At 44.0% G+C, this 17157-nt stretch overlaps 1 protein-coding gene, 1 non-coding gene and 1 pseudogene across 7 annotated transcripts; 2 read left to right on the top strand and 1 right to left on the bottom strand.

Annotated features, from left to right (window-relative positions):
* Window positions 1-353: 353 nt before the first annotated feature.
* LOC129359466 (U1 spliceosomal RNA) lies at window positions 354-506 on the top strand (annotated as a pseudogene).
* Window positions 507-1822: 1316 nt separating this feature from the next.
* Window positions 1823-1984, top strand: LOC129359465 (U1 spliceosomal RNA). Its single transcript, XR_008605901.1, has one exon. It is a non-coding gene; the product is annotated as a U1 spliceosomal RNA (small nuclear RNA).
* A 972-nt stretch (window positions 1985-2956) lies between these two features.
* Window positions 2957-15824, bottom strand: LOC129359072 (heterogeneous nuclear ribonucleoprotein L-like). Of its 6 annotated transcripts, none has more exons than XM_055028447.1 (14): window positions 15691-15824; window positions 14520-14635; window positions 12901-13138; window positions 12347-12432; window positions 12067-12163; window positions 10221-10293; window positions 6988-7020; window positions 5792-5863; window positions 5194-5441; window positions 4997-5118; window positions 4716-4917; window positions 4582-4639; window positions 3702-3847; window positions 2957-3412 (listed from the first exon to the last, which is right to left on the bottom strand). In XM_055028447.1, exons 1-14 carry the CDS (start codon window positions 15814-15816, stop codon window positions 3389-3391), a joined length of 1641 nt encoding a protein of 546 aa, XP_054884422.1. In that variant the 5' UTR covers window positions 15817-15824; the 3' UTR covers window positions 2957-3388. The 6 variants fall into 6 exon arrangements, with proteins under 6 accessions (XP_054884422.1, XP_054884423.1, XP_054884424.1 ...); XM_055028448.1 differs by having other exon boundaries at window positions 3737-3847; XM_055028449.1 differs by having other exon boundaries at window positions 5792-5860.
* Between the last annotated feature and the right edge of the window lie 1333 nt (window positions 15825-17157).

Here is a 17157-nt window from a genome sequence, read left to right as displayed (position 1 = left end):
ATTTATTAGCCTCATTTCAAGCCCAGGAGATCAATTAGCACAACTTGCTCTACTGCTGCTACTTTATGCTAAAAGAACATTGTTTTTCTCTTTTTTCAATTTCCGAGCTTAATCTCATTTTAATTAGAAAAAAGTATATTAACAAATAATAATCTCTGACGATTTTTACTAGAAAACTTCTGGGATAAACTTTAACATTTTTAGTTTTTCTAAATTTAAATGGATTTTTTATGTCTGATTGTGTTTAGTTAAACATTAAACCCTGAAGTGACGGAGGGAATATTTGAATCTCCCACCGTGAGTCAGAACCGGAAGTGTGACGTAGTTAATGGTCAGTCAGAGGAATGAAGGACATACTTACCTGGCAGGGGTGACTCCATGATCCTGTAGGTGGATCGCCCAGGTCAGCCATTGCTGCGGCGATCTGACCTCTGTGAATTCTCCACATGGAGAATCTCAACTGCACAATTTATGGTAGTGGGGGACTGCGTCCGCGCTCTCCCCTGGGATCAATGTTACATGACGCACCACAGTATGTTTATTGCCTGCAAGGTCAGCAGCAGCTCTGCAAGCCCGTGTAACATGTGCATCAGATTAATTTACCGAACCGTTTCTGTTTGTTCGGTTGGCCAGTTCGGTTCGAGTTGCTTTGTTTGCACTGGTGATGTTTGATTGTTGTGCAAAAGGAAAAGCGACTGAATGGTGACAGTATGTTTATTGCCTGCAGGGTGGATGGAATAAACGCGCCAAAGTGTGAAGAGAACAGAGTCTGATTCCTGCTCACATCCCCCCTCATCATGAAACACAACGCAGAGCCCGCAGGGTGTCTTCCATCAGCCGCAGGTTTAGGGACGGAGAGCCCGGGTTACAACACAATAATAAATACACTGCAGTAAGAATACATGTCCACCAAGAAACTCATAACTTTGAGACTCATCTCAATAAATTGGACATTTCTGATCTCCAATGGATGATTATTTGCAAGGGACAAAATAATACATTATAAGTTTGAAATGTTTAAAATTTGTTGGAAAAACTCAGAAATTATCAGATTCATCTCCGAAATTTCCGAGCAAAAACCAAACGAGGAAAAACTGAAAATTCACAATTTTTCTAGAAAATCCAGAGACTTCTGAGATTAATCTCTGAGTGGAAATTTACTTCTATCTTATTCTTTCTGTCTTCATGCCGTCGTAAATATCTGACAATCAGAGAAAGAATCGAGCTCCTCTGTCTCTCCCAGTGCTCCCAGTACAAACTGCAGAAACTCTCCAGTCAGTGGGAAGCATCCAGGCAGGGGCGGGGCTTAGCGCTGTCAATCACTCTGGTGAATATGCGATAAAACAAAGTGTATCTGTTTGTCATTCATTCAGTTGGTTTATTTATTGTTATTAATGTCATTCCTTGCTCTGACCAGCAGGTGGCAGCAGCAGAGCGGCCAGGAACCCCGTTATTGATGCAAGATAAAGATTTCCTTTGATTTCCTTTATATTTTAGATATTTCAGTAGAAATTAGTTAGTTGTTGCAGATTTAATCAGTTCTAAATATATTTAGGTTAATTTGAGGAATAAAATAAATTTTAAACACTAAAATTGCATGAAAATGCTTCAGCATTCTCGCAATGCATTGTGGGAGCTATAAACCATCTATATGTTGGTTTATTTTGATTTCTCTTCTATATTCTTATTATTCCTCTTCGTGTCTGATTGTGTTTAGTTAAACATTAAACCCTAAAGTGACGGAGGGAATATTTGAATCTCCCACCGTGAGTCAGAACCGGAAGTGTGACGTAGTTAATGGTCAGTCAGAGGAATGAAGGACATACTTACCTGGCAGGGGTGACTCCATGATCCTGTAGGTGGATCGCCCAGGGTGAGGATCAGCCATTGCACTGCGGCGATCTGACCTCTGTGAATTCTCCACATGGAGAATCTCAACTGCACAATTTATGATAGTGGGGGACTGCGTCCGCGCTCTCCCCTGGGATCAAGGTTACATGATAAACTATGAGCTGGAATCAGCTGGTGTCTCAAACATGTTTATTATCCAGTAATCAGAGCTCCAGTAAATCAAATGTTGAAACATTTGTGTGGAGCTCTGCTGAAGATCTGTGGGCAACGACCGGCTCCTCGCAATTCCCACACCTGCCGGCAGGGGGGGGTGTCCTTGACGCACAGCTTATGGTGTACGGGGTGAGTCACCCGAAAATCGCAAAACAAGACTTTGCAGATATGTGGCTCAGCCTTGTCTCAATGACGCCATTTGAAGAGCAGCAGTTCCCCCGTGGCTGTGATCCGGATGGCGGCAGAAAAGAGGAACATCAAGAGCTGAAGGCGGGACGGGGACCGGCTCCACGGACCGCCTGGCTCTCTGGGTGAGGCAGGCGGGAAGGAGCACCGGGGGAAGGGACCCCCGCTGGGCGCCATCACTGTTAGGTAGGACGGGATGACTCCGGACTGGATGGCAGTCACCCTGCACAACTTTTAACTGTGATGCTGTTATTCTTGTTCTTATCTGCTGAAACGGTTTTTATTTTTTGCCAAAATTTCTGAGAAACTCAAATGTTTCTTCCTAGTGTTTCTTTAACAGCTCCACATGTAGGGTGATTGACAACGCTAAGACCCGCCTTCTGGCTGATTGGTTGTTTCTTTCTAGCCCCGAAAAAGAAGTCAGACAATTTGTCTTCCAGTCTAACTATAGTTATACTTTCAAACATCTAAAATATATATTTTATGGAAGTTGAAAACTGCAGCGCTAAACACGTCAAAGTGTTTCCCTGTTCTTCACATGAGACAGTAAAGCAAGTTCTATTGTGACTCTAAATGAAGTGTTTGAAACAGCAGAAGGAGGCCCTTTCGGACCCGGGGCTTTCGGACCCTTCGGACCCGGGGGCTTTCGGACCCGGGGCTTTCGGACCCGGGGTTTTCGGGAAGCAGCAGAAACATGGCCGCTGGCCACTTGAGCGTTTTCCTTTATTTTCTTAGAACAAAAACATTTTTTCCTCCAGCTGCATATCAGGTCTGAACTCACAGAACTAAACCGTCAACAATTAAAACAACAACAAAAAACACGATTGAATAATAAAAAGTTCAGAAAGCCGCTGCCGTCTTCAGCCATTAAGCCCTTGGAGCGTTGAAGTGGCTCCTGCCTCAGGCGGCCATCTTGGAATACAAAAAGTCAAAGTGACAACCAGATGGAAACAAACCGACACTATGCTGCTCGTCTGCGCTGCAGATGGTGGATTTAAAAGCTCGGCAGTCCGTTTAAACTCCAGACTGATGAAGTTGTCCTGGTTGATGGAGTCCAGCCGGGTCCAGTTCCGTCCTCTGGTCCCAGAAGGGCCGGTTCCGTCTCAGTTGGCGTGCGAGACGGTGGAGAAGCACAGCTTTAATGTGTAGGGGTACGGTCCGCCTGCAACAGAAAGGGACGGGTTGAGACGCAGCAGCGGCACCGGGCCGGGTCCGGTCCGGTCGGGCGGCAGGATGTGGATGAAGCTCAGAGTTAGTCCAAACCGGCTGAGAGCCAATTTTCAAAAACTCAACGTTTACACTTTATACACGTTTAACTGGATGCAAACAGACAATTACACAGCTGTCCATCTTTGAAAAGCATTAGTGGGGCCTCCTGCCCAGCCCTCAGCCGAGTAGGACCAACAGTGAGCAGTGAGAGAGGAGATAGTAGATGAGTGATCGAGACAAACCCTTTGATGACCCTTTGCTCGCCTGCCCCCCACACCTGGGTTTTTCATCTGGTAGTGGTTCATCAGCGCCAGCGCCTCCATGGCGTCGTTGATGGACTCCCACTCCAGCAGGCCGGAGGCGCTGCGGTCGCTGGGAGCAGCGCCACCTGTTGGCGACAAACAGCAGGGTCAGTTCCAGAACAGGAATGAATGGTTCTGGTACCGATATCTGAGGGTTAACACCAAAAAAGCCACTTAAAGACAGGAAAAAAGGTTCAGGTGGTCATAAACATCAAATCTAAAAAATGTTCTAGATTTTTTTGTTATTTTTTTTCCTGCTGACAAATTTTTGAAGTTTTAAACTCAGAAGTTTAGAAGTCGTCCAGAACATATCAGAGGCTCCTGGCAGAAATTTACTCAGTTTTTCTGTTAGTGAATTATTGATCCCACCTGATGGGAAAATGTGAAACTTTACACTTTTCTCACATCTGATACAGATATCTGAGATTTAGTATCAACTAAATTGACATAAAACAATTTTTTTAAAACACAGATTTAGTCAATTAGATGTTAATCTGATAAAACAACTTTCATTTATTCAATCAGTGAAGTTAGAACTGCCAATAGAAATAACCAAACTAAACAGCAGCAAACCTTTAAATCGGTTCAGAAAGTGAAATGTTTTAGTTTAAAACAAATGAATCATGACGTTCACACATAGAACTAGACTGAATAGATCTGCTGACATTGATTGGGAATATTGATCAGATCTACAATTTTTTCAATGTTGGTACCAATAAAAACATGAGAACTGCATTGATGAAATTCGTGTTCAGAAAAAATTATTTTAAACTTTGAATTTAATTTCTACACTTAAAAAAATTTCTTTTAAAGTTCTTACTTTTTCCGGTGAACATTTTGACGTTAACTGGACTCTTAACTCCGAGTTCTTCACAGATCTGTAAAACATCAGGGTGAAACATGAAGGTTTGTGTGGTTTCAGACGGCGTCCCGCCAGCGGCGGCGTCGGCGGACCTGAGCGAAGATCTCTGGCGTGACGTCGGGCTGCGCGTTGAAGAAGTGCAGCACGTTGCTCGGGTGCTGGATGCGGTTCTTGGCCGCCTGCTCCGGCGAGGAGAAGCGGTTGTTCCGGGAGCCGTGGAAGTCCTTGAAGCTGCTGGTGCCGTCCTCCAGCTCGTAGCACTGGCCGGGAACGATGGCCTGCTGCTTGGAGACGCTGCGGGGGCGGAGCCACGTGGTCAGGCCACGCCCCCTCAGCGCCGCGGGGGCGGGGCCAGAGGGCGGACTGAACTCACCACACGTTGAGCTTCTGGCCAAACAGGAAGTTGTTGTTGAGGTGAGTGATGGCGCGGTCCACGGCGTAGCAGTCGCCCATCTCCACCATGGCGGCTCCGGGTTTACTCTTCATGAACTTCACCTGGCAGGACGACAGAACCGGGTCAGACAGTGACCGGACCGGGTCAGAACCGCAGCGCGGCGCTGCTTCACCCACCCGCTCCACGTTTCCATAGAGACAGAAGATGTTGAAGACCCGGTCTGCGTTCATCTTGGCCGTGTCGAGCCCGTACGCCATGACGACAGGCGAGTCGGCGTGGGCGCCGTATTCGCCGGGCGGCGGCGGCGGAGGCCCGTAACCCGGCCCGTAGCTCCGGCTGCCGCGGCCCCTCATCGGGGGGCCCATCCGGCGGCCCTCGTAGGGAGGGGACCCATAGCTCTCCTCGTAGCCATGGTAACCGCCTCCTACAGGACGGCAGGAAAACACGACGCAGCAAACCGTCAGTCCATCCAGCATGAAGATCCCACTTCAAACGTCTATTCACTTAAAAATGTACTGAAGCAAATTAACCTGGTGAAACTGCAGCAGCTCAGATTACTGGAATACAACAAGTTTGACAAAAACAACTGACTGATAAAAACAAGTCAACTTTTCTAGTTAATGTAAAAACAAACTGCAGGAAGTTAAATTTAAAGTAAAATAAATGAGCACAAAGCACAGATCATAGAGCTGCCCTTATGGATTTCACCTGATGCTGTTCAATAACTAGGAGATATTGGCTGTCTGATGAGGGGTCAGAGGTCAGCAGACTCACCATACTCTGGAGGATGGTCCCCCAGCAGAGCCGGCTGCCTCTGGCGCTTGTTGGGGTTGGCGTTCACGTCTTCTGAAGACAGGAAGTCAGGAGGAGGAAGAGACACACAAACAGGACTCCAGTTAATGTGACGGCAGGACGACCAGCAAACACTGAGCCGACGGGCCGAGCGCCCGGTGGGCCGCCCGGCGGAGCGCCAGGCTAAACGGAGCGCCAGGCTAAACGGAGCGCCAGGCTAAACGGAGCGCCAGGCTAAACGGAGCTCCGGGTTAGCAGACATGCTGCTCAAGGCTCGCCATCTAACCAGGACGCCAGTCAGACTGCCTCGGTGATCAGGGTTGAGGGGAGAGGCGTGAAATGCAACAAACTGCAGGAAGAGCAGCATGTCTGACTTCAGGTTCTGTCCGTCCAGAACCAAACAGACTGGGCCCATTAAGACAACTTGAGTGGAGTTAAGCAGAAACGCTGAAGGATGAGGTGGATGCAGATGATTGGACGCCGCATTCAGACCTGGCAGCAGCATGACCTGGGAGTACGACTGAAACCTGCAGCGTTTAACGCAGCCTCATCAGAAACCAAACAAACCAGGGTTTCTGCCACAGCATCATCAGCCTGGCAGCCCGCCAGGCTTTACCGACTCCAGCAGGCACAGAGCTGCTTGGTTTTATATTCACCAGAGGGTTTCCTCCAAGGGATGAAAGGTTTTAGCCTCTCAGCTAGTTAAGCTAAACTGAAGGACAGCCTGATGAGTGAATTAACTGCTTAAAAATAAAAATGGAGTAAAAACTGGACATGTCTCACAACCCGTTTGTTTGAAATATCTGAAATTCTGATGTGTTTTGATGATTTTAACAGTGGCAAAATTCAGACGTTTATGTTTTCATAATGTAAAACAAACCTTCAGTGGATGTTTGGATAAAACAGAGCAGGTATGTAGCGCTGAATTATCCTGCCAGTTCACAGAAAACATTTCTAATGTACATTTTAATCACAATGTCTTCCTCAGATGATTTGAGACAGTGGAACATTTTCCGAACGTTAAACGTAGCGATTAGATGAAGCGAGCTTTGATCAGGGTGGATGTTGGTGCCAGGTCTGAGCAGGAGCCCAACGGGTGAACGGGGGCAACCAAACACAGTCACTCTGGGTTACAAATGGCTCAGTCAAAGTAAAGAGGGTTGTACGCTCACACACACCTGCACCGCTCCCATTGCCATCTGCATCACCATCTGTACAGGTGCGACAATCAGAGTCACAGTGGAAGCCATGTTATTCACCGTTACATGTTCACACAAGAGACAACAGTCCGTGTAAATGTCAGGGGGGAAATGAGGAAACCTGAACCCAGCTGTGCTAACTCAGTCAGTATGAATACTTTTGGCTCCTTTGACAAAAAGCCCAGGATGTGAATCGTGTGTTGTTGCGCTTTGGAAGGGTGGTGGTGGTGGTGGGGGTCTCGCATTACTTACTGCATGTTTACCAACACGGAGAGGGGGGGGGGCATTAGCTGCAGCAGATCCCTCACTCTCCATTCACTTCATTTCATCCAAACCCTCCTCTTCCTCCTGCTCCTCTTCATCATCATCTGCTGGTTTTACCAAAGGCAGCAGCGCTCACTGACGGCTGAGCCGGGACTCCGTCTCTAGAGGAATAATCCTGCTTTAGCGTCCGCCACAGAGCACAGTTCAGAGTGGGGGAGGGCTGTGGCTCCTCTTAGCCGCAAATTGCCAAACCTGCATTACATGGAAGGCATTAAAAAAAAAAAAAAACTAAACAAGGAATGAGCAGAAAAAGAAGAGAAGGAGCAGAGAATGGGCGGTGGTCAGTGGCTCCGGTGTGAGTGGTGTTGGTTGGAGGTGGGTGGGTTCTGTATCAGTATGCATCGTCTGTGGGTCGTCTTGACTCTCCGTTCAGTGAGGCGCTGTAGATGTGGCAGGAGGGGGGGGACCGAGTGTAGCTCAGAGCCCCAAACGCGTCTCCGTGGCTCAATGAGTCCTACTTCGTCGTGTTGGGTGGGTGGGTGTCTCCTCTGTCCCTCTGTGTGAGCGCGGCTGTGCTTTGACGATGCGTGTTCTCTGCAGATCAGACTACAGGTACTGATGCTGGTCCATGCCTCTGCTCTCGCTTTTTAAAGATCCTCAAGCCGGGTCTGGCTTTTTAAGACACAAACAGCCTCCGTTTCCATTTCTTTGTTTTTTAAAAACAAGAGGTGACCTCCAGAAATTTGCGGTCACGCGACAGCGGAAAAGACCAGAATCAGTCTTTATGTCACAAAAACTCGACTCCAGGCGTTTGTATGAATCAGTCATTAAAACCCCAAGAAGATGATGTTTGATTGATGCGATATCTTCCTTGCAAAACACAACCAGTAATTATACGACTCTAAAACAAATTCCCATCTTGCAACAGAACATTAACTTTTAACCATATTTTCACTTGAGTTGAAACAAATATGGAGCATTTTCTACGACCCAAGTTTCCAAAGATGGGATTAAAATCTCCAGAGGAAACTGGATAGAAAATCACCAATTTGGAAGAACTTAAAAATATAAACAACAAACAAAACAAATCCATAATAATCAATACTGACTGATGTAGGTGTGCACCGATTGCAGTTTGGACCGATCTTTAAAAAGTCTGACCTGCCGATTTTGGCCAGTACCAATATTAGCTTGAATTGTTGCTAAATGTCCCAATAACTAATAAATCAATTAATCACACAATAAAATAATCTTCATTTTCTTGAGTTATTGTCTCTAAAGTGTGTTGAATGATAAAAGTCTTCAGTTTGGTGCTTTGTTTGCACTTTCATTTTATGTGTTTATATATTTTGGATATTTAAAAAGCCCAGTGTTAAATGTTCTTTACAATTTAAAGTTTATTGTTAATGTGCTCTTGCTTTATTATCCCATATCTCTTTAAAGCAGCAATATTATGGTTATAACTTGTGTGAAAATCTGTCGCCCTGCTGCTGTAGTTGTTGAGACAGAAATCCTCTGACCTGGTGGTTCATTATTAAGATCGGTTTCACAGTAAAGTATCGACCGATAATTGAGGAAATTGGGGCCGATGTATCGGTGCACCTCTCAGATAAAATCTCATGTCATGAAATGATTTCCAGCCCTTCAACCAAACAGGAAACCACATAATGATCAACTTTACTGGTGACTGTTGTAGATGTCTGAGTTGTTCTGTTGGTGCTTCTGTGTGTTTAGAACTGTGAGAACAAATAACCGTCCACAGCAGCCGCAGTAAAACAGAAAAAATGTGGCGCCGCCTGCCGCTCAGCTGATGTGCAGCAGCAGGAACACGGCTGGCAGCAGAAACACTCCTGGATCAAACGACAGCGGCCAGCGAGGCGTGTCAGTAAACGCCTGGCGAACAAAGGCCTGTCTGTTCTCACCTGCTTAGCAGCTTCTTTCAACAGCAGCAAACATCCACTGAACCAGTAACGGTTCTGCATTCAGCCCGTCATTTCTGCTCCCTTTAACAAAATGGTTACATTTTCAGATCTCTATTAGAAACACTCATTTCTCTGCATGAGGTTTGAGAAATAAAAACTTGCTGGTCTGACTCGTTTACATCGAGCTAAAGAGCGATAAAGATCTGGTCCAAACGTTCAGCCCAAATCCCACCTGGCGGGTCGCAGGACAAAAATCTAAACAATCAGAACCCCGACAGAGCTCCGACAGTCACAACACAATTATTTGTTTCAGAAATCAACTTCTGATCATAAAAACTGAGTTTTGTTGCTGTTAAATTTCAGAAATAGAGTAAATATTTGCTAAATATGATAAAACCTTGACTCAGAAGGAATACTTCTCCAACGACGTTATACAAAAATCAAAGAAGGTAAATCTTAAACTGGTGATTATTTCCATCAATTCTCATTGTAAAATTAAATCTTTAATCGCATAAAGTTGGAAAACATGAGGAATATTGACCAGAAAAGCTGAATCTGGTCATCATGCTGGGTAAACATTTCTATTGCTCTGAGCTTCAGAATGAAAAAGGTCAAAGGTCACTCCGATCCCGACACAGTGATGTGTTTTCTGAACGGACTGGAGCGTTCCTGCTGCTGAAAAAAGCTGAATCTCAGCTGCCTGACAGCATCAGGTAACCGCACCGTCAATCAGGTGTAAACGTTGGCGTGTTGCCAAGCTGGAACAATAACATACCAGAAGCATGAAGAATCCTAACCAGCAGAAACGGAGCAGAAAAGCCCTTCCAGTCTAATAGTGTAGCTGCAGGGTGTCATCTTTCTGCTGCCAGTGTGTTCCTGCACATCCCAGCTCCCAGTCAGCTCCCAGTAAGCGTCCACCCAGACCGCCCCGCCCCACAGGAGACCCTGAATCATCACTGATCAGGAGCCAAAGTGAGCCGACTGACCGGAGGTCAGCAGCGCTCCGGCGCCCTCTGCAGGTTTTACCTGGGCCGCCCAGGTTGGGGTTGGTGTAGTCCCAGGTGTCCTGGTCGTTCTTGAACACGTTGAGGCGGGTCGGCTGGGGAAACGGAGCGACACAGAACGTCACTTTAACGCTGAAACAGCTTTTCAATATGGAGGAGGAAGAGAAAATTTAAAACAAATACATTTTAGTTGTTCAGGATTGATCAATAATCACTTTGCTTCCTTCGCCACTTTTTCAGGTTTGTTTGTAATTTTGTCAGGCAGCATTTCCCCCCTTTGAAACCTTACTGGTGCAGCAGCTCATAAAAAGCTCCCTACCTCTAGAAAGCCAATTTCTCAGTTCGTTAATCTCATCATCATAAGAGGCCTGGGCTTCTGAGACGCCAGGTGAGATTTCAGATGAGCTGAGGGATCAGAGTCTGTTGAGAATCAAAACCTGATCCATTCATTCTAGATAGAAACTTATTCAATTCAGTTATCCGTCGTCTTTTCAAAAGCCAAACTTGGTGCCTCATCATGACAAATGTAAATCATCTGCTTTGCTCCTGACCTAAACTTCTGGACTTCTGGCGCAGGACATTTACATTTTATAGTAACGCTTATGGCAAACTTCCAGCTCTGGATAAACATTGGCTCATTTTGTGTGGCTCTAGATTCTCTTACTCTTCCCTCGTCTCTGCAGCAGGATGTAATGTTTGGTTTAGTGGTTGCAGAACAGGTTATTCTGCGGGAACAGACATCCTCTAACCCTCCTTGTTTTCAGGAATGGTGTCCCGTATCCATCTTGGAGAATTTGATACCCTTTGTCTGACAACCATCTTAAGTTCCTGGATGTGGGATCCTTTCAATAGATACAAACAAAATAATGTACTCATCTGGACCTGGATTGTTATTTTTTCCTTCTTTATTATTATTGTAGTCATAATTTATTGCTTTAATCTTTTACTGACATTCTGTGTTTTATGGTGAATGTTTGATGCAACGTCTCCAGAAATGTCTGTTGTTCTCCAGTAAGCCGACACCGTTTGTCTTGTTGAAATCAACAAGACGAGACTATTTGTTTACTTTTTGTTGTTTTTTTCTTCTGTTGTGGCTGTTTAACTCTGAAAAAGCATACATTTATTTAAAAATTTTTACATCCTTTTTGTTTTGTTACATTTTATTTGATTGAAAAAAAAAGTTGAAATAATTGATGCAAATGTAACTTCTGACTGGCTGCCAGTCAGATTCATGCAGCTGCTTTGATTCTCAAGCTGCTGTAGCAGAAAAAACCAGATAAAATGCAAAACATCACAAGAACTGATCAAATGAAACCTGATGTGATTCATGAAAGAAAAATTACATGTTTTCTCATCATCAAAAGACGGGATTGTGATCATATCCTGACCAGAAGGTCAGAGGTCAGCATTATGCCCAACCAATGTAATCATTATTTAATAGAAAACATCCTAAGAGTTGATGTTTCTTTGCACATTTTCCCAGTATTGTTTCTCTGAGGGGTCAAAGGTTAATGTCATGGAGGCGCAGTGACATGGAAACGTTTGGGAACAGATTCTCTGATTAACTCTTGCTTTGATTGGCCAGAGTGTCTGAAAATCATTTAAGCTCCGATTTATGGTCTGAACTAAACCTCCAGGAAAAAAAAAATTATTTAAAGAAATGCAAAAGAATTTTTTTTAAAGTTAGAAGAAAAAAAATAAAAACCCAGAATTCCAAACAGGAAAAAAAAAAGGAAGTAAAATGAAATGAGGTTTTGGTGCAGCAGGTCAGTGTTGACCGACACTGAGGTTTATATTGGACTTTGGTACATTTAATAGAATCGCAGCCGAATCCAAGCTTTACTCAGATGTCATGAGTCCCATCGTACCTTTGCGTATTCGATCTTCAGGGTGCAGCAGCCGGAGTAGATGTCGGCGCCGTTGAGCGACGCCTTGGCCCGCTGCGCGCTCTGCACCGAGTCGAACGTGGCGACAGTTAAGGAGGCGACGGCGCTTCAGCTTTCCTGACTCTTCACTTCATCCTCCATCTCATAACAGTCTCTGCCTGACTGACTGACATTTTTACTGACTGAACTGGCTCTGGCTGCTCTTTCGGTTATCGTGAAAGATAACTTCGTAATTTCCACAGGCTTTAAACAGAAAGGATATTCCACCATGGCCTGGACGCCGTTCTTCCGGAAGATGACGATCCTCTGGACGGGTCCACAGTTGTTGCAGATGGTGTAGAGGACGTCCTGCAAGGGAGAGCAAACGCACAGCGTAAAAATGGGCCATCTCTGAAACTCTGACGCAACAGCAAAAAGGAATCAGCTAATCAGCTAATCTGATTGTTGGAGGAATGCTGGCTTCCTGATATTTGATCTAGACAGGTTTTTCCATCATAACCACTTCGGCTCCGTCACGTTTTAAGAAACAAAAACTCAAATGAGCCTTTCAGATTAAACACTCCTTTCACAAAACGTCGCCTCATTCGTTCTGATCGCTTCACCTCATCACTGAATCACTTCAAGTTTTTATATCCAAGGAAACCCAGCAGATTGCATCGACTCAGTGATAAATTAGAAATTTGAACCTGAATTTTAGTCTGAATAAATTCGGTAATAAACCGTTTCCAAGGCGACGCCAGCTGGTTTTTATTGCAGCTCTTTTAGCTTCTCCTGTTTGTTTTTTTATGCCATTTAGGCCAACAACGTGTCCGTTACCGTGGTGATGGGGTAGATGGGGTTCATGATGGTGAAGAGCAGAACGTTGTTGACGCTCCGGGAGTCGTCCGAGTCTCCCGGCCTGGAGATCTTCTTGCTGGTGGAGTAGTTGATGAAGGCCGGGTGTCCGGCGATGTAGACCTGGTTGTCGGCGGCGTACGTGACGGCGGTCGACGAGCCGTTCATGTCCTCGTACTCCACCAGGGCCTGCCGCTTGTTTGGCATCACGACCACATAGCTGGAAGATAAACACGCCGTTTCCTGCTCTGATCTCTTCATTCGTTACAACCTTGGAGATTTAACTCCCTAAACTGTTTAAATGAATCAACCAGTTTGGTTTTGTCATCATTTCCACTGAAAGACCAAAACAAAAAGTGAAACAACTTTAAAGGGCTGCAACTAATCATTAATTCTGACGATGACTCAATTAATCGGATAAAAATAGGCAAATTCTGCAGATTTTACAGCTGCACCTTCTGTACAATATTAAAACTACATTAAAAAGATACAAATTAATCACCTTAATGTAATAAAACAGTAGCATTCTTGTGTTCGCTGAATATTCAGTTGTTATGATACAAAACATGATTTAAAATCAACAGGAAATAGTTTCCCCATCAGTAAAACCTAAATGTTGGATTTTCAGATATTGGAGTTTTAAGATTTAGCATCATATAGTTTTGCATAATATAGCAAAAGCTAACAATTACTTTAGAAATCAATGAATCAGCACATTCTGCAGATTTTTCATTTAACCACTCAAGCACATTTTATCAACTATTCAGTGCCTAAAATGGCAAATAATTAAATTTATTTCATGAATCTGAACCGAGTGAAGCTAAATTTGTCAACCAGATTTACAGCCAAACGGTTGAAAGTAAAATGTTCAATATTTGTACAACTTTTGGCTTTATTACTGCCATTTCAGAAAACAATCTATTTTTTTTAAAAGTCTGTGTACTCCAGTTGACGACTGATTGAAGACGCGATTAAACTCCAATCAGGACCTTAAACAATGACTTTCATTTAATCAGGACTGGCTGCATCAGCCGATCAGCTGCAGGGACAACGGCGTCTCCAGGCCAGCATTTACCTGGTGAAGCTCGTTTGACGTCATAAATCGTGTTTTAAAGGATCTTTGAGATGTTACAGCAACACCTGCCAGGTGCAACTTACTGCATGAACCAGTTCCAATCAGATAACCATGGCAAAAAGAGCCACCGTTTCACAACAATGATGTGAAAATAATAAGTCTGATATGGATCTGTGGAAGTAGCCTTAGATCCTGGTGATGTCCAACCAGGGACAAATGTTTGACATTCCCCCAGCATGCATCCTGACTGACGAGCTGCAGCAGAGACACACCTACTCAGTCAACCATGCGCTGTGAGGTCAAACAAACCACACAAAGGCCACTTGTCTGCCTGCAGGATCTGTCAACATTAAAGTGATTAAAAGGCAGGAAATACGGCGCCTAACAAGCTGCTGAGTTACAACCTGGACGTGGTTTTCCAGCTTTTCTGTTCTAGATATGGTCACCATGTTATGTTAGGAGGTGAAACGTAACACGTCACATGCAGCAGAAACAGTCCAGACTGCCTTGATTTAATCTTCTGTACCTTATGGCTCCGAACTCCTGCAGCGCCTCCACAAGGTCGGCCTCTGTGACCCCATCCATCAGCCCCCGGACGTGAACCACCACCGAAGGAAGGGTCTTGTGTGGGTCTTCATATCCCTGCGGGTAGAAAAAACAGCAGCTTACAGAACCGGTTTGGTTTACTGGTCCAACTTGTTGCCTAAGGAAGGATAACGGAGCGCAACGTTGTGGACAATCCTGAGAATCTTAAGACATTCATTTTTTGTTTCACTTTACAAGATATTTCTTTTAATCTCCTATTTATTCAAACTTTCTAATTATTTTTGTCCATTGTAATTGCTTGTTTTGTTTCCTAGACCTTCGATGATATTTGAGATCTCTTACAAATAAAATCTATTATTCTCTTTATGAAACTGCTTTACAACATAACCGCTGCAACACAGACTGCTACAGGGGATCGTTCCTGCCTACAGCCATTAGCAAGTGAAGGACCTTAAATAGTGACTTACATTTAATTTCTCTTTAGAACTATTTGTTTTTCTATTAAATTACTAAAAAGTTGGGCAAAAGGTATTTATTTTTTAGGGGGAAAGACGTTTGTAAGAGCCCCTTGCTCTAGCTGGTTGCAGACCCAGGGTCCACTCTAGCGGAACCGAGGTTCAGGTTCAGTTTCAGTGGCCCAGGAGGAACGGGAACCAACTGCTGCCGCTTCAGTTGATCTGCATGCAGCATTTATCCAGACAGCATCTCTATTTGCAGTTCAATCTGAGTCACAGTTGGGGAAACTGCTCCTTTAAACAGCTTCGGGCCCAATTAGCCGAACAGAACCAAGCTAACGTCCCCCGGTTCTGGAACAAAGCCGGGCTCTGGGGAGGCCCGGTAGGGAAACCGCCCTCCCTGGGTCCCGCTCAAAGCGAACCGCACAAACCCGCATCGGAACAAACATGCGGAGCTGTGCTGTATTTTATAACCCACCATTTTGAAAACGCGAAGCTAAGCTAGCCACTTTTAAAGCGGGGCTTTCAGAGAATCAACGGTTTCCCGTCGCGGCGCTCCGCCGACCTGAAACCGCGTCGTGACCGCTTTCAAACGCGAACACGAGTGAATTAAAAGTGCACCGGGAAAAAAAAACCCTCCAACAGAGTTTGGTCCGAAAATTCTGGAAGCAAAAAGCAGCGTCTCAGCGGACTCACTGTGGCCATTCCGTCGGTTTTCTGTCGTTTTGTTGCCCTGCCGTCTTCGCTGTAGTAACGGCTCGCTGCAGTAGCCATGTTGTCCTGGTTAAAAGAATGTTCGACTGAAATGGACGGAAAATTCATGAAAAACGAGGCATGCGTCGCCACGCCCATTATAGTGACGCAACGATACGTGATAGGCTCAAGCGGCTGTCGATTTTAATTTGAACCAATAGAAGAGGTGGCATAGCTTTCAGTTGGTCTGCCCCAAAACTTGAATGTCATTGAAGCATTTGTCACTTTAAAACTTTCTTTCCTTATTCACGTTAAGTCTCATGGAAGAAATTTTACTGTTTAAATTTAATGTTTGTACGCTGAGAGCAAGTGAAAAGTGAAGTCACTCCCTTGTTTATGCAGATTTTAAAAACTGAAATGAAAAATTAGACCATAAAATAAGATTCACTTTTCCAAAATATGAAACCTTCTAATAATGCATACATACCTCAAGAGCAGGATCTGGGCTTCTGCTTCAAAGAGTGTCCAAAAATGTACAGTAAGAGTAAAAAGTGTGATGTAGTAAAACCTCTAGAAATATATTTTTTAACCCCCAATGTCACTCAAATAAATGCAACTAATAAGCTACTTTAAGATGCATTCAGTTTAAATACAGACAGAGAAACAGTGACTTGCAGTCTGGTATATTTTGGATCGCTTGCAGCTGCTTGATTGATTTGATTTTTATCACTTTGTATTGCCTTGTTGCAAAACATGATATATAAAATTACCAATACCTTCAACTTTTGTCTTTACCAAGAACAATACAAACATCATAATACAATTTACTGTAAACAACCATCTAATGATTTTTCTGTCCTGATTGACTGAAAATCCTGTTTTGGCAACGATTCCAGGCTGCTTAAATTCCTGTCTGCGTCCATAACCACAACTATGCTTTTCCTCTTATCTCCAACAGTGATCACATTTTCTGAATCACACATCATGACTTCTATCTGTCCTGCATGAAACTGGAGAAACTTAGTCAATTAATTCAACATAAAATGTGTGTAGAAATCAATGTCATCTGGTTACACACAAATAAAAAGTTGTGTCATCCGCTGTGTTACTGTGTGAAGACTATCCAGTAATAGTCCTTAATAAAACATTTCAAAGTTTTGAAACTCAATTTTCCAAATTTTTTTGTAAAAAAATTTTAATCTCAAAATTTGAGTATTTTTGGGCAGAAATTTGCAATTTTGTCCTGGTACAGAACTTATTTAATTATGGCTGTCTTTTAGCAAATTTCTTCTTAAAAATGCTCAGTTACTGAATTAGTTTATTTTAATAATCACTACATGTATTGTCACAGTTAAAACCCTGAACATGGCCTCTGGTTCTCATTTTTATTTACCCTGCATTTCGGTAAAGAACAACAGTTTGAGAAGAGTTTAAAATATTGAATTAGCACAACGTTAAAGTCTGAATCTG

Source organism: Poeciliopsis prolifica, unplaced genomic scaffold, assembly GCF_027474105.1.
Source record: "Poeciliopsis prolifica strain line A6 unplaced genomic scaffold, Auburn_PproV2 SCAFFOLD004, whole genome shotgun sequence".
Taxonomy (NCBI): domain Eukaryota; kingdom Metazoa; phylum Chordata; class Actinopteri; order Cyprinodontiformes; family Poeciliidae; genus Poeciliopsis; species Poeciliopsis prolifica.
The sequence above is the reverse complement of the archived record's forward strand: the minus strand, read 5'-3'. Positions and strand labels throughout refer to the sequence as shown.